This window comes from Stomoxys calcitrans, chromosome 2, assembly GCF_963082655.1.
Source record: "Stomoxys calcitrans chromosome 2, idStoCalc2.1, whole genome shotgun sequence".
Classification (NCBI taxonomy): domain Eukaryota; kingdom Metazoa; phylum Arthropoda; class Insecta; order Diptera; family Muscidae; genus Stomoxys; species Stomoxys calcitrans.
The window spans coordinates 223,445,008-223,470,848 of NC_081553.1; the positions used below are offsets into that span (position 1 = coordinate 223,445,008).

General features: G+C 32.4%; 2 protein-coding genes across 4 annotated transcripts in view; one reads left to right on the top strand and one right to left on the bottom strand.

Annotated features, from left to right (window-relative positions):
- Positions 1–18,985, top strand: part of LOC106090706 (uncharacterized) — a 533,792-nt gene extending 514,807 nt beyond the window's left edge. For all 3 annotated transcript variants that reach the window (XM_013256991.2, XM_059362843.1, XM_013256998.2), the window contains 2 exons: positions 13,938–14,656; positions 17,018–18,985. In XM_013256991.2, the coding sequence (XP_013112445.1) occupies positions 13,938–14,656; positions 17,018–17,453 (1,155 nt within the window). In that variant the 3' untranslated portion in view covers positions 17,454–18,985. The remainder of the gene's footprint in view (positions 1–13,937; positions 14,657–17,017) is intronic.
- Positions 1–25,841, bottom strand: part of LOC106090724 (uncharacterized) — a 72,370-nt gene that overhangs the window by 4,419 nt on the left and 42,110 nt on the right. The window lies entirely within an intron of this gene.

Genomic DNA, 25,841 nt, shown 5'->3' on the forward strand with positions numbered 1-25,841 from the left:
AAGGGTCGAGCTCAAAAACCTTATGTATTCAATTTTCTTTGAAAGATTAGGACTAAAATGCTAGGACAAATCGATGAAATCTGATTTTTACTATTTGTTGACTAATAACTTTTGTCTCCTAATGTAAATTATCCCCTTCTCGGCAGATTTTCTAGCTCGATTAGTGGGAAATTTGAGTGATCCCCTCCAGGTGTATCCTGACAAAGTATTTTTCGTAAGGGTCTTCAGTCTCCTCATGTAGATATCGACTTAGGACGGTCTGCGATGGTTCTTAGTCATGAAAAATCTTTAGTCAAACATTTAGCCCGTGCTTAAGCTAAGTTTTTACCACAATTATCGCTCTCTATATGGTCAATAAGATGTCTTGGTCGGTTCCTCAAGTACTGCAGGCTAGAGACTTGAAGACTGTAGAAGATTACAAAATTTGCAAATTTGCCCATGAAGGAGCAGGGAAAAACTACTCATATATCAATGACTTCTGTCCGATTGAAGTTTAAGCTCGATAATAAGCGGCCTGCTTTCATTAACCGAGTACGAACGGCGTGCGACACCTCTTTATCTTTTCCTACTCCTTTGCGATGAAAAAGAAACTCAGATGTGTATCTTAGCATCCTACGTCTCATAAAGGTTAAACTAAGGCGCATTACAAAAATTACGGAAACCAGACGGACCAGGGAAGAGCCCGCCTGTTAAAGTTTTCTCCAGTCGGCCGTTTCAGACTACTAAAGCTCTAGTCCAAAATGACGAAAGGGGCTGTTAGTCTGAAGAGCACCCAGGCACGGAAAAGACAAATTCTCACCTAAACCGTTGCATTCTCTTCATTTAATGTGTTGCCTTCTCGCACGTGGAGTTAGCGATCGTCGTCAAGTTCCTATAGGTGAGGTGAGCAAAGACGGGCCGGACCATAGGACCAATCACCATGGGAACGTGATAACCATTGGTTATTTAAAAGCGTCAATTACTTGCCTTTTCATATCGAGCATCATATGCACTCAGTATTTAAGCAAAAGCCTATGTCGCCTGGTCTCCCACTAAGACTCTCCATTCGAATTCTTTGCCTTCTACCTCTAGTGGCATTTAATATGCTGAACCGTCTTCAACTCCTGACAATCGCACAAAACACTACTTCTTGTGTCGCGTCGGCAAAGAACAATCATGGCCTTAAGTTACTCCGTTTACGATAAGTGCTATTTTCTTCTGCGAAAAACTTGGTAGGAAAGCATTGTCTCCTTGCAATTCCTAGGGCAAAAAGCGTAAATCCTTTAAAAGTAGGTTGAAGTTGTCTTATTCTCTACACATCTTGATGGCTCAGCGTAAATCCTTTAAAAGCAGGTTGAAGTTGTCTTATTCTCTAACACATCTTGATGGCTCAGGACCCAGAAAAGCCTGATTCCCTGCAAATGCAAATTTGTGTATAATCATGCCATTAAGGAATAGAGGGGAGACATAAGTTTTAAACCTTATTGCCCAGTCAAAACCGCGTGTCGCAGAGCAACACCTCTTATTAGAGAAGTTTTACAGGGATTAATACCTCATAAATGGAAACAGCATTAGTGAAGGGATAATCTCCGTTGACAATTTTTTCCGATGTTGTCAGAAATTGAACCCTTCCAGCAGCTAACCTCTTTGCCATGATAGCCTTATACCTTACTTAAGGTTCCAAAATGCTTTTTGCATATCCTCTTAAACAGTCCCCAGACTTCAACGCCGCTTAACTGTACATGTATATTGTGGTAGTCTGATGTAGAACAAGCTTATACGAATTCCAGAAAACTTAATGAAGACTCCTACCAGGTGGCCTCATTCAAACTGCATCCACTCGTTTATATAGAAGGTCTAAGGAAATGTGGGATGCCCATGCCCTTCGTTCAGAGCTGCCTCTATGGAAAAACCATTGACTCTCTCAACCAGCAGGCCCCCTTGTCAGAGGGCTATTCCTAAGATATTTGGTTGATTTTTATTCGAATTTGTTTGTCCTAGGACAAAGAATCAAGAATTCCCCTAGCTAGGCGTGAGGGGTCTTTCGGGCCCGAGAGACTAAAATGTTATTGAAGAAACTAACCAGACAGGTTTTAAGATAAGCACCAAACCCGCAGCATGTTGTAAGAAACAATTTTAGAATTATAGAGGTTAAATGGCTTCAGGGAGACAATTCCGCACTGTGGAATACTATTCTTAACTCCATAGTACTTTTTCGATTTTCCAAACAGCATGCATGAAACCCCTGTGAAACACACCCACCATTACCCTCATAAACCCTACATATGACTTTCAACTGAATATATAATTCAATATTCCAACTCTTTTAGACTAAACGGGAAGATGTTATAGAAATGGTTGGGCCACCAAGAGTTTAAAGATAAAAAAACTTTAAACCGTGGCTTGTAATTCCAGTAATGGTTCTAAGTGTAGTTTGTCGGTTTTCGAAGATTTACCTATTTTGAAGATGTGCTTGAAAAGGCTGGGATGGTTTATGTTGATCGCTTATATTTGTGGTTATGGAATCCATGCTAATGTGCTGTTGAACATAGAGGCAGAAGTAGCACTTCAAGAGTGGTTACGCTATACAAGCCTCTTGCATAAGAAAAGACTCTTATCAAAGACAAGTCTTTTACCCATAATCTAAAACTAAATAAAGGGTGATTTTTTTGAGGTTAGGATTTTCATGCATTAGTATTTGACAGATCACGTGGGATTTCAGACATGGTGTCAAAGAGAAAGATGCTCAGTATGCTTTGACATTTCATCATGAATAGACTTACTAACGAGCAACGCTTGCAAATCATTGAATTTTATTACCAAAATCAGTGTTCGGTTCGAAATGTGTGCTCCCCGTGCTAGAAGCTGTAAGCATGAATCCTTAGTTTTTTTATTTATATACCTATGGAAAAACCTAGGCAATTTGGTTCCGATATTAGGTAATATTTCCTTCCTTTTTCTTGCAACATTGAACTATCCCAAATACAAGCTGCTCTTTATGTTTAGTGCAACATTCGGTTTATTTTATAGCCATTAGCATTGGGGAATTCCTTAAGCCATATGACCAAAAATAAAACAATAAAGCACAATGCTAACAAAATTTGTATTATGAGTTACCTTCTGTTTCGACACTTTCTCTGTCATGTGCGACAATTGTGTCCCCCAACAACAGGTGAGCAAAAAAATGAAGCCAGGGCAACTAAAATTTATATTTACTTTGTATTTATACTTTAATCGCACCATTTAGCACGAGCTAAATACAGGAAGAAAGCAACAGCCAAAAATGTGTTACACACCCTTGGGACAGCGGTACTCTGGACTGTTTTTAAACAAGCCAATGATTTTAGTTTCAAAAAATGTTCCACAAAACTAAACAGTTTTATTTTTCGTTAAGGTTACCTGGATATATGCATAAAACAGGATTGTTGTATTGCCTTATAACTTTATATTTCACGGACCCATACACACGTAGGCAGTCACGCATAGAGAACACCAACAAAAACTGTCTCATAATAACTGAAACGGCAGATGTTTGTTTAAACACGAGGAAAGGGAATGAACAACAGCACATAGCTAACAGCAATAACAACAAGAACCATTTATACTGTGTGCATTGTATCCTGTTGTTTGCATTGTTTCCTTAATAATAAAGAGCGCAAAAATTCAGGTTTTCTTGTAGTTGGGAAAAAGGAGCACAGCTGTTCATATTTTTTGTTGGCTTCAATGGATCTTTGCCCTTTAGAGTTAGTGATCGATCGCTAGGCAGGACTCTCGCTAGAGGTGTGTGTATGTATGCGTATTTAGGGACCGTGACAAAGGTAAAACAGGGGACATCTTTGATGTGCTTTTGTTTAAGCACATAATGACCCATTACAAAATCAGGCTACATTGCAATAACTGTTTGGAGATGAATATAGGGGATGCTAAAGGCATAACGACAAGGAGAGCATGATGATGTGGACAGCAGCAAAGACAGTGTAAAAGGATTCCACAGGATTCATACCCTTGAGTTATTTGATCTTCAAACTATGATAAAGGAAAACTAACGGGTTATATTGAATTTCTTTTGTTATTCCATGATTTGTTTGCTAATGTCTTGCTATAAAAATGTTCGTTTCTATTTCTCACGAATTTGTCTATGGGAAGCACCACAAAGGTTTCTTTTAATTTTTTTTTGAACTAACAGGATTCTTTTAAAGAATTTTTATCTGAAAAAAATACAGTTCTTCCATAGTATACACAAGAATAGCGCAACTAGTCTGTAAGTTTGCCCAAGAAAAAAATACAAAAAAAAATACCTATACAAAAACAAAATCAATTGTTTGTTGTAGCCTAGCTTAGTAAAATTTATATTTAAGTATATGTATATGTATGCTGCTATCTAATTTTTTCAAACAACAACATTTATATTACCACCAAAAAAACTATAATCCACAAAACAAATGGAAATTATAATTCATATAGCCCTCGTATCATATGCCAGGCGGAGAGAAACAACTGCTGTCTTCGTAGCTATCAATCTATAAGAACCATAAAACTACTCGATTGTTGGTTCGATTTTACTATTACTGCTAGCTAGCTACCTGGAAGACGCCGCACAAAATGGATAATTAATGCAAAGGTGGTTTCCCTACAAAACTGGCACATGTTCTATGTTGATAACAGCAGCTGCTGACTAAGTGACTACTCTATACTTCATATATGGCGAAGGCTATTATACATTTGCAGAGTATTGCCATTAATTATATCATGTGCGCAGCAACATTACCTAGCTGGGGGAGAAAGGAAGTTACAAAGGATATGCAACAGGACTCTACAACAACTGTAGACAGCAACAAAGGCATAACTTGGAAATGAAATTGTTTTTGAGCAAGCTGCAATTTGCCAACGAGCAGCAAGTCACAAAAGGATTCAAGGCTTCTGCTATTGTCTGTCTGCTGGCTGCTTGTCTGAAAATGCCTCGCCTGCCAATATGAATTCGTATGTTTTTGTAAAATGCCTTTTTTCGTTGCCATAGGTACCGAATCTTCTCAATATTATTATTATTTATTTTCTTCTTTTACATAGTATATGTTAATCATAAAAACAGATAAAACGTATATGTAACTACTCTTCTCTATCACTTACTCCTCTCTACTATAATTATTTTTTTTTTATTATTTTCCTTTATTACTTTTGTAAAAAACCAAAACATCAAAATCATAATGTCTTTAAGGAAAGTGAAGATAGAGTCAATACCATGAGGAATAATCTTGGTAGGGTAGTTAATGCAATTATACGAGCTACAAAACCATGCGTTCCTCTGCACCGTTTTTTGTTGTTGAAAAATTAACAAAAAAAATCCATATGTTGTCCCAAGATCAAAGCAAAAAAATCCAGCTGGATTTGGCATGTAAACCAATAACACTAAAAATAAAATTTGGGATTGAAAAACATGACTATCTCACTAATGTCACCAGTATTATTAAGGCGACTCACCGGGGTTCGAGTCCTAACGGGATCAACAGAATATTATAATTAGGCTAAGGCATAAATTGTTTCGATGAGCTTAGAACCATTTTCTTAATCGATCTATCCAGTGGGCGAATGAAATTTCAATTCGCGTTTAATGAAAGTTTTTTTTTTTTTGTCAAAGTTTTTATAAACATTCCCATTCTTAAAATTCAAAAATTCTTGTTCAATAAAAAAATGCATAATTCACAATAGAGATATTTCGAACGATTTTACTGGTTCACGTATGCGGTAGTGCGGCTCCAGGGTTGTTTGTTCATCATTAGATTTCCCTTTTCTTGAAACTTCGTAAAGTTCCGTTTTATGGCTTTACAAAGACACATAAAGGGGAGCAGAGTTAAAGAAAGGGGTGTAAAAAGTTGGATGAAGCCAAAAAAGATAACAAAAACAATAAGAAGAAAAAATTTGATGTGTATTTATGTCCAGCTGCTCATTCACAATAACACAAAGTGAGTGATATCTGCGAGCTGCGTTTTGTATGCATATGCATAGAAACACTTGTTTAAGTCAACACATTCCTGAGCCAGAATTTGGCAAAAAGGATAAATTTGGGTTATTATAAATGTGTATGTACCTGGGCTGGGGGCTATCATGGCTTGTGGCACATCTGGCTACAGATAACAGAGATTGATAACATCTCTAGAGGCTTCCAAGTTTGCCCGATACTGTTCAAATTTGGTGCGTAAATCACAATTATGGTCATCAACATTTGTTCTAAAGAGCATCCACATTCCTGCAGCCGTACAAGCCTAATTTAAAATCCAAAATTTGTTCTTTAAAATAATCCAAATTTAAACTCAGTTTATTTGTACGTACCTACCTTAACCTACTTGTTGTTTCAAAACCCCACATATGGTCGCCAAATGTTTACGCATCTTCCATCTTTTCGTAAAAATTATGAGAGTAATTGTTATAGATTTCTCACAATAGTTCGTTCTTGTAAACAAAAATCAAATAAGTTATTTTTGCATAACTGTTGTTGTTGTAGCCATATTGGAGGTGGCGATCCTCGTCAAGATGGTGAGCAAGCTCGTTCCGGTTCTTGTGGTCGATTGCCGCTGAAACAGGGTGGTCTTTGGATATTTCAAGACACCAAAAACTCGCTTTGTCATATCGAGCATCATAGGCACTCAGCATTTATGCAAGAGCCGGTGCCGCCCTGCCTCTCACTGAGATTCTCCGCCCGATACCGCTGATTGTCCGTGAGTGCCGTTGCATTAACTCAGTATGAAGCATTTCACTATCCGCAACCTGTAGACGCGCTTGATAACATGCAGCTAAGCTTCTTGTGACAGCGATGAACACCACACAGATCGGACCTCAAAGTTTCACCCTGTGTGGTGGTCACAGCTATATAATTTATAATTTGTTTGGGATAATTGCATTTAACTATTATTAAAAACTCTTCACTTCCTTAAAGACTTCTTTATCAATTCGTAATATCTATTATTAACTATTTGACTTCTAACTACCACCATTTGCCATATAATAACAAAACAAAAACGAAAAAAAAACAACATTGTATTTTTCTAATATAGAACACTATCCATGTAAGAAGAAGTAAAACCGAATTGTTGACATACATATGTATTTAAGAGTATAATAATCTTTTAGTTGTCCTTTCACATAACAGCAGTAACTTTGTTCAAGCGAAACATGCATATAATATACATTTGTATTTGTGATATATCCCCTCTAACATGCAGATTATTTGTTGTAGACAAGGCAAATAATTTCTTTATCATAATTCTGGACTATACACAGGCTTAGCAGTTCAGTTTAAATCGAAAAAAAGCATATTTAGGATTCTGATATTTGTAATGTAAATGATATGTAAAAAAAAATATTGAAAGAAAACATACAATTTTTATAAGAGTTACCTTAGACAAGTATTTTCTATACCCTTATAGGTCTAAAGATATTTATACAAAACATAATAAAAATTTACAAGTATTAACCCCCTTAATTCCCATTGTGAATTTAGAATTTAGGCAAATAAAATATTGTGAAAGATAAATTGAGATTTTGTAATTATTTTGCATTAGAAGTTTTTTGACATACATACGTACAACTCATATGATATATTTAGAATGTAGTTTTTTTTTCCAATTTTCATAGTAATAAAACATAATATATTTTTAGTGTAATGAATTTATCTGAAGATCATCAAGCAATACATTGCATATTTATTAGGTGAAGCCATTAACTTAATTTTTACAGTTTATTTTTGTTCAAGCTCAAGAAATGACAGCCTTCCCCTAGAACCTTTAATCTAGAAACTGACCACTATAAATATTTATTATAAAACATTAACTGAACAGAATTAACGATGTGGAACATTTCTGTATTAGTTTAAAAATCGAAATCTCTTGCCCCAATGTAGCTAGCTGTTGTTTTTTTTTCTCCTACAATCACAACAACAATGACTAACATTGAACATTATTGTTTAAATTTGAAAGTTCCTAACCTATCTTACATTCATTTTATATATTTTACTTAGTTCGTTTTGTGTTTAACTGTTTATAGTAGACAAAGAAATTCTTCACGTATATTAACTACTATAATAATTTTAAGAATTGGACACCTTCAAGTGACCACGGACTGATTGTAGTCTTTACTATGTTCATAAAAAAATAAAATTTTGCATTTTGTGAGTGTACACCCACAAGACTGCATTTCTGTGAAATGTATAATTTTAATTTTTTTACTCTTGATTGTAATATGGCATGGCACTTCACTGCAAGAATGTAATGAAATAAATTTTGTGTAATTGTTTAACGACAAAAGCTGTGATAATGACCTCGCGTACTTTTCTAGTAGAAATTTCCAGGAGGGTAAGAACAGCCATTACACTCTTTTTCTATTTGTTTGAATTAAACATCTGGTTTTCATAAAAAAGCTGTTGGATGCTGGAAATTTCTGTATAAGTTTGCAAGCTCCCAATTACCAATCTCTCAAAATGTTGCCGCTCTGACGCGCTCTCCCGCTCGCTTCTGCTAGCAAATAAAGTACGAGAACTTCCAATAACAATTTGTGCAAATTTGCAGAAATTTTTGACTACGCGAACGCACATTATGATCGCCTTCTACAGCTGTTGTAGGGTCATTCACAATGGTGAACAGCCGTGTTTTCAGTGTGACGAAAACTGCTGTTTAAACAAAAAAAAAATGCAAACAAAACACGAGCTTATTGTCTACAAAGGATTTTCGTCCTTGCAACCGTTTGACTGTTCAACAGTACTAAATTTGACTTCATCGCTCTTTTATAATTAAATCTGGGGCCGAATTACCACATATGTGAACGGGTAAAGCCGTTAGAAATCCTTTTATTGTGAATTATATATTTCTTTATTGAAAGAGAATTTTTGGAATTTAAAAACGCAAATATTTAAGTCGATCATAATTTATAAAAAAAATTGACATTAAAATGTTTATAATAGGGGTATAACATCTATTAAATAAATTTTCATTTGATTCGAAAGCTCACTCGATCACGTATGCGGTAATTCGGCACCTGGTCTCTTCAATTTGGCCTTGTCGGAACAGACGCAGTACAAGATGGGATATTTGGCTTTAGCGTTTTTACGGCAGTCAACTACTTATTTTCCTGCAAAATGATGTAGAACAGTGGTTGGCACACTAGCCCATGGATTTATTATTTCGTGCACGTACATAATAATGTGCAATAGTATATTTTTGTGCTTACAGAAATTATGTAGAGTCCTCGTCTTTTGGCGTCAAATTCGATTTTTTTTAACTTGTACCACTGCACTAGGTCATTCATAAAGAGTTTCCAAATGTTTTCTCTGCCTTATTTGTATGGCTATAACGTTACATCAAAATACAGGGTTGGTATCATTTTAGGTCAGGGTACTATTGCTTGAAGTCAGGGTTGCTATTGCTTGATGTCAGAGTTGGCATCATTTTAAGTCGGGATTGGCATGTTATTATTTGTTGTTACTGAAACAATCAACTGATTCTTTTTCCAAAGATATTCAGTAAAAATTTTGCCCTAACAGTAGACGCCTTTAAATTTGTTTTTATTTTCTCCCACAAATTTCGTATATTGCTTTATTATAATCTTTATAAAATCAAGAAAAAAATTAGGAAATATTTAACTATGAAAAATAATTCACTCAATAATTCTTCCTAATTTTTTTCTTAACATTAGGATTATTATTAGTAACTGTAAAAATTCATTGTTAGCATACAAAAAAAAAAATCCATAAACAACACTTTTTATATAGTTATAGATTTTGTACTAAAACAAAAATTTGTATTTAAGAATATTTAGAAGAATAAAGTACTTTCATAAGATATATTTTTGATGAATTTTTCGACTATCAAAAAACAAAAAATAAAAGTAAACTAACAACAAATTGTATAATAGGCTGGTGTTGCTGCTAACCAATATGTATTGAACTCTAAAGATATTTAGAATCTAGTTTTTAAATAAGTGATTTTCCCCCTATATAAAAATAATAAAACAAAAAAACAAAAATATCTATTACTTATTGTTCCCACATGACTGTATTAATTATATACCTATTAGATCAATAATAAACAAGACGCATATTGTAATAAGCCAAATATTGTATAAATAACAATACCAAAAACAAAAAAAAAATAGTTGCGTTCCCGAAACATTCCACAAAACACCCATATATTGTAAAAGGTGAACTCTACTCTATGTACACATTTTCGATTACGGTATTCTAAAGTATAACTTATATATACACAATTGATTTTGATTCCGAGCTGAAACAAGTATATGTCGTTTTTTCCTAGATTGTTCCTACTGAAACCCTCCAAAACCCACCTCTAGGTTTTTTTCTGTTTTAAATATTGCAGTTGATTATTGTGTATATAATAGTTTGTGAAAGGAAAAAATGCAAATTGAAAGAAAATTTGCATATTAGGTTGTTGCTCTTCGTTGAAATTTCCTCGAAAGAAGTAAAAACAAAATCTTGAAAGTAAATTATATATGTTCCATTAGCTTTTATATATATTAAAAAACAACAATAGAACTGTTTTAGAACCATACATATTTATATTTATTTTTACTGTTTTTTTTTGTGTTTAATTAAATTAATTTTTATTTTGTTTTTCTGTACCTTTTAGATTTGTTATTGTCGAAGAAATATTATTATCCATACACGAAAATTCTCTATAAATAATATCTGGCAAAACAAAAAAAAAATTGTTTTTAACATAATCAACGTATACCTACTATTACACTGTTCTACAAAAAACACATTTTGGCCTAATTATTTTGAAAAAGAGAAATTGATAGCAAAAAAAAAGGAACTAGTTAACTTCTAACACAAAACTACTCAAAAAAGAAAAGAAAAAATAGTTATAAAAAGTAATAAAGTTCCAATTAATAAAAAAAATAATAAAAAATATAATAAAAAAAAAATTATAAAAAATATAAAAAATAAAAAAAATATGTTAGAAAAATATTAATAAAAAAAACTAATTTTAAAAATCAAATAAAATATATTAAACAATATAAAAAAAAATAAATATAAAAAATGATAATAATAAAAAATAAATATATATAAAAAATTATAATAACAAAAAATAAAAATAAAGTAGTAAAGTTAAAGGGCACGCGATTAAAACTTCAGTAAATAGCCGCTTCACTCGGAAACCTTAGGTCCATTGTATTCACCCCAGAAGAAGAAAGTAGATGTAGTAGAAAGATGGAGAATATTTTATAAACATATGTACACCACTGAAATCCCGTGACAGCAGGTTGCACGCACCGGATTGACCCCATTGGAGTTCTAAAAAATAACGCATAAAATAAGAAGAAAAACCCACCATCGAAAGTATGGTACAGTCAGGCAATTCAGACCTCTACAGAATGACAAGAGGGCTAAGAAGCTGTAGGAAGTCCAGTCTCTGAAAGAGGTGTTCACTCATTATGCTGTGCCTTCTCCTCGCAAGTGCGGGCCAGTGAAACACATGGTGATCGACCGTCTCCAACTCCTACCCCACCTCGTCATCGTACATTCTGTAGAAGTCTGCTTCTCCCTGCACCCAGCACGACGTCAAAGACCATTCAGGACTCTTATTAGCAGTCTTTAGTCATGCTTTCTCAGCCGCAGGATAAGCGATGTCCGGTTTCGCGAAATACTTAGCCATAGGGCCTTTGGCACCCTACAACCTACAGCACCAGCCCACGCTTTATGCGGACATCGTAGAAGGCGTCCACCCCCGACTAAGAAGCTGGCAAAGTGGAGGTCTCACTGATTCGATAGCAAGTTCAGCGGCAATCAGCGATTAATTCCTGGCCAGCTTGTCTGGCGCTTCGTTCCCCGGCCTGACAGCATTTCCCACGGTTCGAAGAAGCACTTTGCATCTTCTTACTAGTTTAAACCTCACGTGGCCCGACGACAGAGCCTTCAGCGCCGTCTGACTACTGTCCACGTATATCGTGACAGTGTGATAGAGCCGCAGCTCCCTTATCAACATCGTCTACAGTGCCTTCAAGGTTGTGAAGTCCTAAAAATTCCCTGTTTCCAAGGAGTGTAATGAAGGCTCCTACTCCATTGCCTCCATTCAATTTAGACCCATCCGTGAATACAGAGGGTTCCGTGAAGAGCGGGATGCCGCCGCAACCCAGTGATCGCTTTTCGGGAAAAGGACTTCCAACCCATTAACAAGGAAGTACTCCCGTCGCGTCGCATATATCATGGTGCCACTCGTCAACACCATTCCCCAGCAGAACAGAAAAATTGTCCAAGTTAGAGTAGCACCATGGAAGTGATTCACTCAGTCTCATGGCGACCTTTGTTGCCACACCCCCAACACATAGCTGCAAAGGTATAAGGTCGAGAATGGCATTTAGCGCCTCTCTCGCGGCACTTCTCCTTGCCCCAGAGATTAGCACTGCCGCGGTACTCTGCACTTTCTCGAGCATCCTTCTAAGGGGTTTGTTGGCCTCAGCTTTGTGCCACACTAGACAACTATAGTTGAGATTTGGCCGAACGACAATTGTAAACATCCAGTGCACCATCCCCGGCCTCAGCCCCCAAATCCTTCCTATCGAGTTGCGACAGGAGTGGAGCGCATTCAGTCGCCTTTTGAGCGGTAGCCCCATCGCATCCATTACAGGTCTCTTAAAATCACTCAGCGTCCACCTAAAATAAACTTCGGGACAATTTTCGCTGAAAAGAAGCTAGATGGAAGTTTATACAACAAAATGTTTAAAAAGGTGCAACTTTAAACCAATGCCCTTCAAGGGATCGTCTTAATCAATCGGGGTACTATGGGACTACACTAAATTTCCCATGAACATTTCACTAATGTTCTTTCATGCCAATAACATGTCATGCTCAATAACAAGAGGCGTTCGGCGTCATAGGTAGCCTGTGGGACTTAAATGAATGATATTTGAGAAATTTGGCATCCAAATTGGGGCCAAAGGTTTAGGGATAATAAAAATAATTAAATTAAAAAAATATATACATTTGATGAAGTAATAATTAATATTATATACATGGCCTGATTATGATGATTATAACAGATAAATTCCCAACAAACTAACAAATTGCTTATAGAGATAGCCTTCTAAATATATCTTTGTAGAACAGTGTTTGTGCCAAGTCATTGCTAATGTCTACTATTAAAGGAAATTTAGAAATGCAAAATGTATATAATCCTACCACTTTGAATACATTATACTAGATAGAAAACTCCTTATGCTTTTTGTTAGAATTATAGAATTTTTGTCATTTTGTTAATAGGACAAAAACAAGGCCAAGCTAAAATGAAAAAAGAAATCAAAACAAATTTTATAATTTGATGTAGTTTGAAGAGTTTTTTTCTCATAACACAATTAGCAAATAATATGCCATAACCATAGTAGGTACTATGAGTGGTAAAGTTCTAGGATAATAATGTTCCTCCTTTGCATTGCCTCTCGAGTAATTTGAAAAAGCAAAAACAGTCTCACAACAGCTTGGTAGTGTAAGAACAAGCAACAAAAGTCGAAAACACATACAGGCCAAAATTAAACTCTCTACTTACCAACACTTACATACATTCTATATTATTATTTTGGTGTATTGAGTATTGAGAAAATGTGTTCTTTGGTAAATTTGAAAAATAAAAATCGCCAAAAACCAAAAATTATTTATTATTTCTAAAAATAAATACCATTGGTTATACTCTCTCACTATTGTCCACTACTACTACTATGTTGTCCTTTTTGAAATGTTCTTTGGTTAACTACTCTATAGGAAGTAAAATATATTTTTGAAAATTTAGATTTATATCTTAAAAGATATTTCTCTAGTATCTCGACTAGTTGGTATAATTTGTCTAAAAGCAATGAGTTTGTAGATGATGTAATCTATTTTTTCTATATTTTTGATTTCATAACGTTTTGTTTTTGTAAAATTTAATAACATTTCCATTTTGTGTATTTCACATCAACAGCGTAGTCGCGGTTTTGGCTTTATAACATTCCAAGAACCTTGCAGCGTAGACAAGGTTCTTAAAGTTCCCATACACACTTTGGATGGCAAAAAGATTGATCCCAAACATGCCACACCCAAGAATCGGCCACGTCAATCGAATAAAACTAAAAAGATTTTTGTGGGCGGTGTCTCCCAGGACACCTCGGCCGATGAGGTCAAAGCCTATTTCAATCAATTTGGCACTGTGGAGGAGACTGTTATGCTAATGGATCAACAGACCAAACGTCATCGTGGTTTTGGCTTTGTCACCTTCGAAAATGAAGATGTCGTGGATCGTGTGTGTGAGATTCATTTTCATACTATTAAAAACAAAAAGGTCGAATGTAAAAAGGCCCAACCCAAAGAAGCTGTCACCCCAGCCGCTCAACTCTTGCAGAAGCGCATTATGTTGGGCACCCTGGGTGTACCGATACCCACAGCACCGGGTCAGTTATTAAGTGCCCGCACCGCTGCCGGCGTTCAGGCCATGAATCAATTTGCTATACTACCCTCACCAGCCCAATTACAGTTACATGCCGCTTCAGGTGCGGCAGCATCAGCAGCGGCTGCCCAACAGGCCGCCTTAATATCACAAAATCCCTTCCAAGTACAAAATGCAGCCGCTGCTGTGGCAGCAAATCAAAGCAGCTTTGGTAAATTGTTATCGACATATCCTCAAGCAGCATTACACAGTGTGCGGTAAGTAAGATATTAAAAGAAATCTGTAAAACCCTAAGAAATAAAAAAAAATAAGTAAAAAATAAATAAAAAAAAATAAATAAAAAAAATAAATAAAAAAAAATAAATAAATAAAAATAAATAAATAAAAATAATAAAAAAAATAAATAAGAAAAAATAAAAAACTATATAAGAAAATCAATAGAAAATGTAATAATACTTAATATTTTTATACATAAAATAAAAATAAAAAAATTAATCAATTAAAAAAAGAATCAAAAATGGAATTGAAATGAAAAATGCGTATCAGAAATCATGACCTACCCAGCCTGTCAAAGTGTTTTGTTTCTTTGCTATGCTATTCTTTGAATAGAGAGCATTGAATCATTGAATGATCTCGAGCTAAAGGATGTTTACTTAATCACGAAAGAAGAGGAAAATAAAAAAAAATGGAAAGTAACAATATATAAATATAATAGAAAAATAAAAAGTAACACCAAAAAAAATAAATAAAATTTATTTTAAGGAAATATAAAAAATTACAAAACTAAAAAAAAATTGAATGAAAAAATAATAAATAAAAAAAAAGTTAGGTAAAAAGATAAAAAATAAAGGTTATGGTCCGATTCGGAAGGTCATGGGAGAAGCCGTTGTACAAATTGGATAATAATTGCGCCCTCTGGAGGTTCCAGAAGTCAAGATCCCCGATCGGTTTATATGGCAGCAATATCAGGTTATGGACCGATTTAAAATTTGCAAAATTTCAGCCAAATCGAATAAGAATTGCCCGCTCTAGTGGCTCAAGAATTCAAGATTCAACTTCAGTGTATATGGCAGCTATATCAGGTTTTGGACCGATTTGAACCATACCTAGCACAATTATTGAAAGTCATAACGAAACACCTCGTGCAAAATTTCAGCCAAATCGGATAGGAATTGCGCCCTCTAGACCCTCAAGAATTCAAGACCCCAGATAGATTTAAATGACAGTATACCAGTTTATATACCGATTTCAACCATATTTTGCACAGTTGTTCAAAGTCAAAGCGAAACACCTCGTGCAAAATTTCAGTCAAATCGGATAAGAATTGCGTCCTCTAGTGGCTCAAGAATTCAAGATTCAAGATCGGTTTATATGGCAGCATTATCATAACATGGGCCGATATGGCCCATTTACAATCCCAACCAACCTACACTACTAAAAAGTATTTGTGCACAATTTCTAACTTTACTCCTTCGAAAGTTAGCGTGCTTTCGACATACAGACGGATGGACATGGCTAAATCGACTTAAAATGCCATGACGATCAAGAATTTATATACATTAAAGGTCTTAGACGAATATTTCGAGGAGTTGCAAACAGAATGACGAAATGGTGAAGGGAATAAAAATAATATAACAAATAAAAATAATATAAAAAAAATAAAATAATAAATAAAGAAATAAATACAAAATTAAAAATATATAGAAATTAAAAAAAAAATAAAAATAAATAGAAATTAAAAAAAATAAGAATAAAATAAATAGAAATAAAAGAAATTTAAATTAATAAAATGAAAAAAAAAAAATATGTTATAAATAAAAAAAATAAATGAAATGAAATAAAAAAATATGTTATAAAAAAATTAAATAAATATACTAAAAAAGAATAAAATATAAAAAAATAAAATTAAAAAAACGAAAAAATACAATAAAAAAAAACTAAAAAAAAATAAAAAAATAAAATTAAAAACAATAAAATAAAAAAATTAAATAAAAAAAATAAAATAAAATAAAAAAGAAAAATAAAATAAAAAAAAAAATAAAATAAAAAAGAAAAGAAAAATAAAATAAAATAAAAAAAAAAAAATTAAAATAAAAAAATAAAAAAGAAAAATAAAATAAAAAAATAAAAAAAAAATAAATAAATAAAAAAAAGAAAAAATATAAAATTTAATAAAAAATAAATATAAAAATTAAAATCAAAAAAATAAAATTGAATAAAAAAATAAAAGTATATTAAAAACTAAAGAAGAATAAAAAATTAAAGATAAATAAAATAAAAAAATAATCATGGCTGCTGCGGTTTCCGAATTCGCTAAACGCAAAAAATAGCTTTTCGTATATTTTCCAAATCTCACACTTTGAAGGTATGAAATATCTTCAATTTCTTTTTAATGTATAAAAATAAGGCAAAGAAAGTCTTTCGCTTTGCGTTTTCGAAGACCGGTACAGGCCTAAAAATAAAAAAAAATAGGATACAAAATTATTAAACTAGGATTAAGTTATTCCAAAAAAAATTAAATTAACTAAAGAGCTACGAGTTTGTTATTAAAAAAATTATTAAAATGAAAATTTCAAAGATAATAGCAAAGCTAATTTTTCTCTTTCTCTCAATTGCAGTTATTCTCCCTATCCCATACCCGCCACAGCAGCCGCCGCTAGTGCTTTGGCTCAGGCTCAACAACAACACCATCATCAGCAACAACAGGCTGTGGCTGCTCATCAACACCAACAACAACAAAATGCAGCTGCTGCCGCTGCTCAACAACATTCGGCTGCAACAAATTCAGCTGCAGTAGCGGCAGCCACACAGGCACACAATGTTGCCCTGCATGCTGCTGCCGCCGGTAACCAATCTGCCAGTGCTGGTCACGGAGCTACTGCGGTAACAAATCCACTAGCAGCTGCCGCTGCCCAACAAGCAGCTTTGGTGGCATCGAATCCCCTGAATGCGGCAACAAATCCATATCAGAGTTATGCCTTAGCAAATGTTGATATGTCAAGTTTCCAAGGTGTTGACTGGAGTTCAGTGTATGGTATGGGCATGTATGTGTAAGAATTTTAAATCTTAACAACGAAATCGCATATGTGGGGCAACTATTTTCCAAAAAAAAAATTATTTCTTCTATAAATCCCCCACACATACAAACAAACAAACATATTGTAAACATATTTCTTCTTCCTTTTGAAAAAACAATACTCTTAAAAATGTTATTGAGAATCCAAAAAGAGAGGGAGACGGCTGATTACTACCCTAAAATTCTTTGTAAAGAAGTTGTTAAAATTTTTGTTGTAATTTGACTGGCTCCCTCTACGCTCTACTCAACTTTGCTATATAATTTCTGCTCCCTTTTAATTTAAATACAATATAGAAATGAACTTGAAGAAAGGAAAGAAATGAGCAAATAATTTGTAAATTATTAACTCCCATTTTACATTTAAATTTACATTTAGTTTGTTTAGATTTTAAGGTAATGCCTAAGCATTTTAGTTTTTAATTTTCATTAAAACATTAGTCGCCCCCTTTCACCCAAACAAATTTTCCCCACAACATCCCCAACAAAAACGAAACACTATTATGTATGAGAAAACAACAAAAAGGAACTCGAATTGTTTTATGTATAAATAAGAAAAATGAAGTAATATGAAAAAAGCAAAACAAACGAAAAAAGACAATGATTGAAAAACAAAGAAAAAAATTAGTTATTTAAAGAGAAAAACCAACAAATATATATATAATTCAAGCATGTTAGCGGGGAAGCTGAATTACCTTCCCCTAAAAACAGCAAAACAACAAAAAACAAAAACAATTAATAAAATTAAGTAAACCAAACCCTGAATTCAATTAATTTTTTAAGTCTCTATTGAATTACTAAAACAAAAACTAAAAGAAAAAACAATAAAAAAAGTTCAACATAAAATATAAAACATAATTTTTAACTAATATTAAACCAACACAAGTAAAAAACCATAAACAACAACAAAACATCGTAAAATGATTACAAAAATACATTAAAACATAACAAAAAAAAAATCTTCTAAACCACCGATTGTGATTGCGTTTAATTTAAAACATGAAAACCATGCTGTTTCGAGAATTTTCGAAATTGAACTTAACTACCATACCATATATAAAAACAAATTTAAAATTCTTTATGCCCTTGAAAAACTATTGGAATACAAATTCTTTTGAAAGCAAGTTTAATTTCCAATTTTTTGTTGAAGATTTTTATTTTTTCGAAAAAATATTAAAAATACTTGGCACACATATTTTACATTTTCTCCTATCTCTCTCTTTTTTTTTTTGATGTTGGTAATTGTGTGCGAATGTCAAACAAATTTTGTCAAAAAAATTGCCCTTGAAAATACCAAAGAAAAAAATTTTGTTTTCATTTGAATTCTCTATTAAAAAAAAAATCAAAAAAAAAATTAATAAAAAATTTTACAAAATTTTTATAACAATTTTGTATGCTATTTGGTGGAGAAAATCAGGGAAATGTATAAGAAGAACATAACTTCTAAAGTGTACTTCTTTGAAAAATTTTTGTAAAGCAGCGCTTTCTTATTTTTATTTATGTAGTGTATTTTCCTATTCGAACATTTTGGATTCAGGAACTAAAAAATCGCTAATAAGTTTGCCAATAAAATAGTAGGTCTCAAGTTTACCAATAAAATAGTGGGCCCCAAAAGGGAATTTCGGAGCTGAAAAGTCTGCTAAACATGTATCTAACATTTGTAGATGATATTACTGCCATAGTTGGCAACAACAGATGATTTCGCAAAAGCTGTTTATTTGATACAAAATGAAAATCCGATTTTAAACAAACCGAATTGAAAAATTGTTTCAATATACACTAAATTGGCCGCAGATGAAGAAACCGAGTATAACTTAATCGTTTTCCATGATCGTAATTGACCTTAAACTTGATAAGTTGGCAACAAGGGACGATTTGTAAAATGATTACTCCTTGATCTTTGTAGAACAAATTTTTTTGGCATTTGACTAAATAAATTAAAAATATTGGTCATGCATAATTTTTTTAACTGCTCATGTGTTATCTATCGTCGGTTATAGCGAGATATCAATTGCTAGTTAATAATTTAATTATCGCCGATTTTTCAGTTTTTTATTACATCAATCGAAAATATTGACTTCATATGTTATGTGAAGGGCTGTGTGTACATATATTCTCTCTAGGCGCTCATAAAATATATTCTTTGTCAGTTCATCCTTCTCTTCTGCCAAGGCATGGGCACAGATAAGACTAATATTAAAAAATCTGGCTATAAAGTGGGCTGTGGCTCTCACTGGAGTAAACCTAGAGACAAGGTGTTTTTTAGCCTCCGTCTAACCACAAATCCACAGCCAATTTTATGTCTTGTCTCATGACTGCTATTGTACAGCAGCCAAAAATAATTTAACTTTCTGTTAAACGGTAATGTCGGCCTTGTTCTTTTCCAATACATCCGCCAGTGCGTATACTGCACCTTCTCTGCAAGTATTCGTCCAATCTCCAAGTGATGTTCGCAGATCATGCTCCTTAATTAATTTGCGGGGGTAGTCAACGTGAGGCGAGTCATCTTTTATATTTCTTTGGCTTCTCAGAATAATTGAATTCATTTAACAAGTGCGGGTTACTAGCACACCGCTCCAACCGAATGGTTATCTCTTGATGTAGCGAGCCGATTGCTTTAAGATCCGGCTCTCGCTTCGAGCCTTCCCTAACCTGGGAACATATGCTGATGATAGTCATTGGTTACTTGAAGGTGTCAATAACTTGTCGTGTCATCTCGAGTATCTTAAGTACTTATTATTTCAGAAAGGGTCGGTGCCACCACTGAAACCCTCCTCTCAAAACCATTGATTGTCAGCGACAGCAGTTGCAGCTACTCCGCATATTTACGAAGCATTCCACTTTGCGTATCCAGTGTACGTGAATGCCAGCTCTCAGCTCAGCTTACCATAATAACGATCAACATAACACAAATCGGAGCTCAAAGTTCCAACTTGCGTGATGCTCGCAGTTTGCACTGCTCTCACACTTTGAATCGCAGAGCATGGGTAGACCTAATATAGCGTCGGAGCAATGATACCATTGGGTAGCTATTGTGTGTGCCAATAAATTTTTGTTATCGAACTTCTCTTTTAAAGGGAGTGAAAACTAGAAGTGGCCGATAATCTTATCACAAAAGGGAGATTAGGAAATCATCATTTGGTTTTCGGACAGTCTGAAAATATTGGGGTTTCACATTTTCGATAAATGTTGGAATTTCGATATGATGATTGATTTCGATAAAAAGTCATCCAATTTCAAAACGAAAATATATGCTAGGGTAGCAAAAATCGATTATAAAAATAAACTATAGTGTATCATAAACTTATCATAAAGAAGGAAACCAAGTTTTCGATTTACAGATTGGCCTAAATTAATCGTAAATACGAAAAATTGGCAAGAGAACATGGTTTTGAAAAATTATGTCCATGATTCTATTTCTATTAGAACTGTATATATCAATGTATCGTTTAATTGGTTTTTGACAAGATCAATCGAAAACACTGGCGACAAAACATTTGACATTTGTAGTAGAACTGGTAAAATATCGATGGCACTATCGATACCATCGATATTTAACATTTTGACTGAATATCGATTGATATTTTTCTGATGGATACTATCGTAAAAGTTAAATTTTTTGCAAAACTAAACAAAAATAAGCAGTCCGACACTGAATATATCTTTTAAGATGCATTGCGTCTATAGAGGGCGCAATTTTCAACCGATTAGGCTAACATTTTGTGCAATGATTTCTCTCATCATTATTAACCTTGGTTTTTTTTTGTCCTGTGCATTGATATTCCGGTGTGACCTTGGTTTCGCCAAAAATAGTTTTCCCTTTTCACATTGGTTTCACCAAATAAATATTTTGGTGATTGCAAATTCACACAATATAATTTTTTCGAAGTCACAGTTCGAAAAATGAAAGCACATGTTTTGTCTGCATATTCAAACAAGGGTAAACAAAAGATAGAAAGACGAAGAAAACCTTGAACTTGTAATTTGTTTTAAAATTTAGCGCACACTGAAGTGATTTTTTAAACCAAAAAATAATGCCACAAATAAAAAAAAACAACCCAAAAGTGGTTATTCAACAGTTGTATTGTGATTTTAAAGTGTATTTTCAGTTTAAGGAGGAATTCACATTGCTTTCACCATTAGTAAAATGGTATCACAGTTTTTTTTGGTGAAATCTATCATACGGGTCACCTCATTTCACAAAAATTTCACATTAGCTTACGAAACGAAACCAAGGTCATACCCGATGGCTTCTATATAAATCGATCTCCTGATTTTTAGTTCACATTTTCGTTTGAAATGTAGGTGATGGGAAATTAACGATAGTATCAATACTATCGATATTAATTATTAAAATTATCGAAAATATCGCATGTTGTTATTGTCGATAGTTTACCAGCTCTAATTTAGTAAACCTTAATGTTTTCGATTAAAATCAGAATTTTGATAAAAATCTTTACTTCATTTCGAAACCGGGTTCTATTTTCTCCAACGAACTTGTCAATAACCAAAATGAACTTGTAATGTTATTAATTGACAAAAAACGCAATGTTGAAATACATCATTCGATTTCTATTCCACCTTTCTTAAATCCAAAAATTTTTATATTTGTATTTATTGATAATAAAAATCATGCAGAACAATAAAAATTCGTATATGTTAAAGTGTAGGCCGATGTTTGTGAGAATTTAACAAATTGTATAATTTTTTTGTTAGAATAATCGAAAATACTGAAAGCAAGCTTTGTATGAAAATAACGGATTTCACTAAGAATCATAATATCGATAACAATTATCGTTTTAATAAACTTACTCTTTCGACAACAATGATCGTTTTGATAATAATTATCGTTTCGATGACAATTAACGTTTCGATAACAGTGATCATTTCGAAAATAACTATAGTTTCGATGATCGCTGCGTAAAAAAAATTCTAGTTTTTTCAAAAAAATGTTTTCGATAAAAATCATCACTTGGATCAAAAACAAACATTTTTATCTAAATCAGTTTTGTTTACATGTATTAGTGTGCGTTATATTTCCAAGCCCATGGGCTTATGTTCCTGGCACGTACGAATATGCAATTGCCCACCACTGATCTAAATCGTTATTGTTATAGACTGTTGGCTGGCTGATTGATAGAGTAAATTGTGAATAGATTTGTTAATATTGGAAAAAAAATGTTCACAGCGCTTTGTACCAAACAGAAGCTTAGGTTTGGCGCCATTTCATATATCATATTTTCAGTCTGCAGCTATATAAATAATGTCCTGCGTTGGAACCTTTTAATCGAAAATATTAAAGTTGTCGATTTTTGAAAACAATTAGCCCCTCGTTGGGCTTCATTTATAAGCTCTAATTCAAAACCGCAGTTTCAAAGCTGTTTTCGTTTAAAATTAAAAACATCGGTTATGTTCTAAGGCTCTCATGCAAGACTGTAGAGAGAGCGTCTCTCATCCTCTTGCCTTTATATGTTTTGCTCGAATTTCAGAATTCATATATTCCCTGATTTTCTCCCCACAAAATTTTTTAGAATTTCCAAATGATTTTCTAAATTTTTTTTATTGATTTTGAGTAGAAAAAAAATATATATAAAAAAATCGGTTTAAGAACGACAAAAACTTGCCATTTATTTCTTTTTAGATTTAATATACCCATTGTCCCTTGTTTAAGGCCCATGATTCTGTTGAAAGATACTCATACTTTATATGACAAAAAAAAAGAAAATAACAAAAAATCATAACACCTAATTGTTGAATAAAAGAACGTTGATAGAATTAAAAAAAGACAATTCCACAATGAAATATAATACAATACATACATTATCAGCCATTCACATCAACCACCCTTTCTTTATCAACTAACACGAAGACCTCACCCTACCACATCCACACACACACACACACACACACACACACACACACAAAAGCCAAATTCAAAAATGAAATCTCTTTATGTGTAAGCACTTCAGCTATTTTAACATTTCCGTTTCCATTTTATTTTTGAAAATGAATGCATTGAAGATAAAATGTTTATATATAAGATTTTTATATCCAAAACAATCTCTCATTTAGTTACTTCATATCTTATAGCTAAGTAGCTTTGAATTTTGTTTCTTAGTTTTTCTGTGTTTCATAAAATAGATTGAAGCTTGTATTTTATTCAGTTTCCAAAAAAGCATATATCTACCAGTTACAAGTAAAAAAGGCATAAAAAGTAGCATCCTTAACATAGTTAGCTGTAACTTGATAAATTATATATAATCTTAAATATGTATTGATGGTTTGAACCTTGTATTTTTGTAATATTTGAAAACCATGTGTAACCAATTATAATAGCATTGTATTACCTTAATACTTAACATGTACTACAAAAACAAACAATCAACTCTATTGCTCTTATAACAAAAAAAAATTATTAAATTTTTTGTTAATATTTGAGTGAATGGTAATGATTTGATTGAAAAGATTTAAAAAACCAACATGGAAAACTAAATCCCTTAATTTAAAAGCGAATTTACATCAATGATACTACTACTTATTATATGATTTTTTTTCTTTTGTGAAATGTTTTGTATATGGCCTACTTTTAAAAAGAAAATCTCACGTTTAGCTTAAGTATGTAGCTTTTAGTTTCTTGAATTGTTCCCTTTCCACCCACAAACAAATGTTTTGATCATAAATTTATTTTTTGTGTGTTTAACCTAATTTACTTAATAATTTTTAGTATTCAACAGCTTTTTTTTTAAGAAACTTTTCTTAAAAAAGAAAATCTTTTAACATATTTTCCTATCTTAAATTTGAATTATATTCATTCATTGATTATTATGATTTTTGTGTATGATTTTTGTTCTTAGTTTAGTTGCAACATATCTAGAGCTCTTTAAATTGTTTAAAAATATCCCCTTAAATAATTTTGTACTTAAACAATTCTAATAAATACATTACATTTGTATTTTTTGTAATGTATTAAAATATGTTCATTCATGCCAATGTTTTCCCTTTATACATTTAGGTTTTTTTTTTTCAACTTAATTTTTTTCGTACTATGAATTATGGTTCAGTTTTGAGTTATTGTAATAACACCTTAGTTGTTGCCTCTTGATTTTTTTCATTAAAATTGTGTATATATCACATACATACATGCGTACTCTATACTTAATCATTTTGTTTTACTTTCTTGTGTAGTGTCTCCTTTTTGCCTTTATCCACTATCCTTTTTTTCCTTTTTGCTATTATTAAAACACCCATATTTTATTATTATTATTTTCATTTGTTTAATTGTATCCATTGCTTATTTAGTTCTGAATTTTTGAATATTGAAAAATTTCTTTTTCATTATTTCTTTAGAAATTTTATTTCTTAACAAATGATAAATGCTGTGTTGGGTTGGTTAACAACTATCGTACATAGACCTGAGGATGATATAACCGCAAAAATTTTGAATTTTCATACCAAACTGAATCGACAAAAAAAAAAGGATTATCCATGAGAAACCACTAAAATAAAAATTACTATTAAATTTTCAGTTAAATTTTGTTAAAACATCATTTTGTATGATTCCATAAACGTCATTTTGTATGATTCCATAAACATCAACATTTGTATGAATATTCGACAGATCAAAATTTCTGTAAAAATTTGATAAACATCAATTATTTCAATTTCAATAAACATATTATTTTCTATAAAAATCCTAAAAAATCGTTAAAAATCAATTTCTCTATTAAAATGTCTATAAACATCAAATATTTAAAATATTCGATATCAAGTTGTTCGTAAAGTTTCTATAAAGTTATAAAAATTCGATATAAAATATGGATGTATTTTCTTTAAAAATTCGTTCAATATCAGCGTTTGTATGAAAATTCGATAGATATCAAGTTTTTCAAAAACTCGATGTGTTAACATTTTTATGAAAATTCGATACATACTGTTTTTTTCTATGTAAATTCGATTAAAACCAAATTTTGAATATATATTCGATATATATAAAATTTACTACAATAATTTAAATAATACAATAATCTAATTTAAAAAATTCATAAACATTCTTTAAAAATAACATTCTAAAAAATTCATAAACATTCAAGTTTCTGTTTAAATCGATAAGCAAACAAATTGTCTAAGGAAATTCGAAAAACATAAAATTTTCTAAGGAAATTCGATAATCATCCCATTTCCTATAAAAATGTAGTGAATATTGAATTTTTTATAAAAAATTGGCTAAATTAATTTATATTGAAACTTTCATAAATAATCAAGATATTGTACATGACCCCAAGCCGAACTATCCACGAAATTATAATTATACACAATAATATAGAGAAAACATAAAATTTCCTATGAAATTTCGGCCAGTATCAAATATT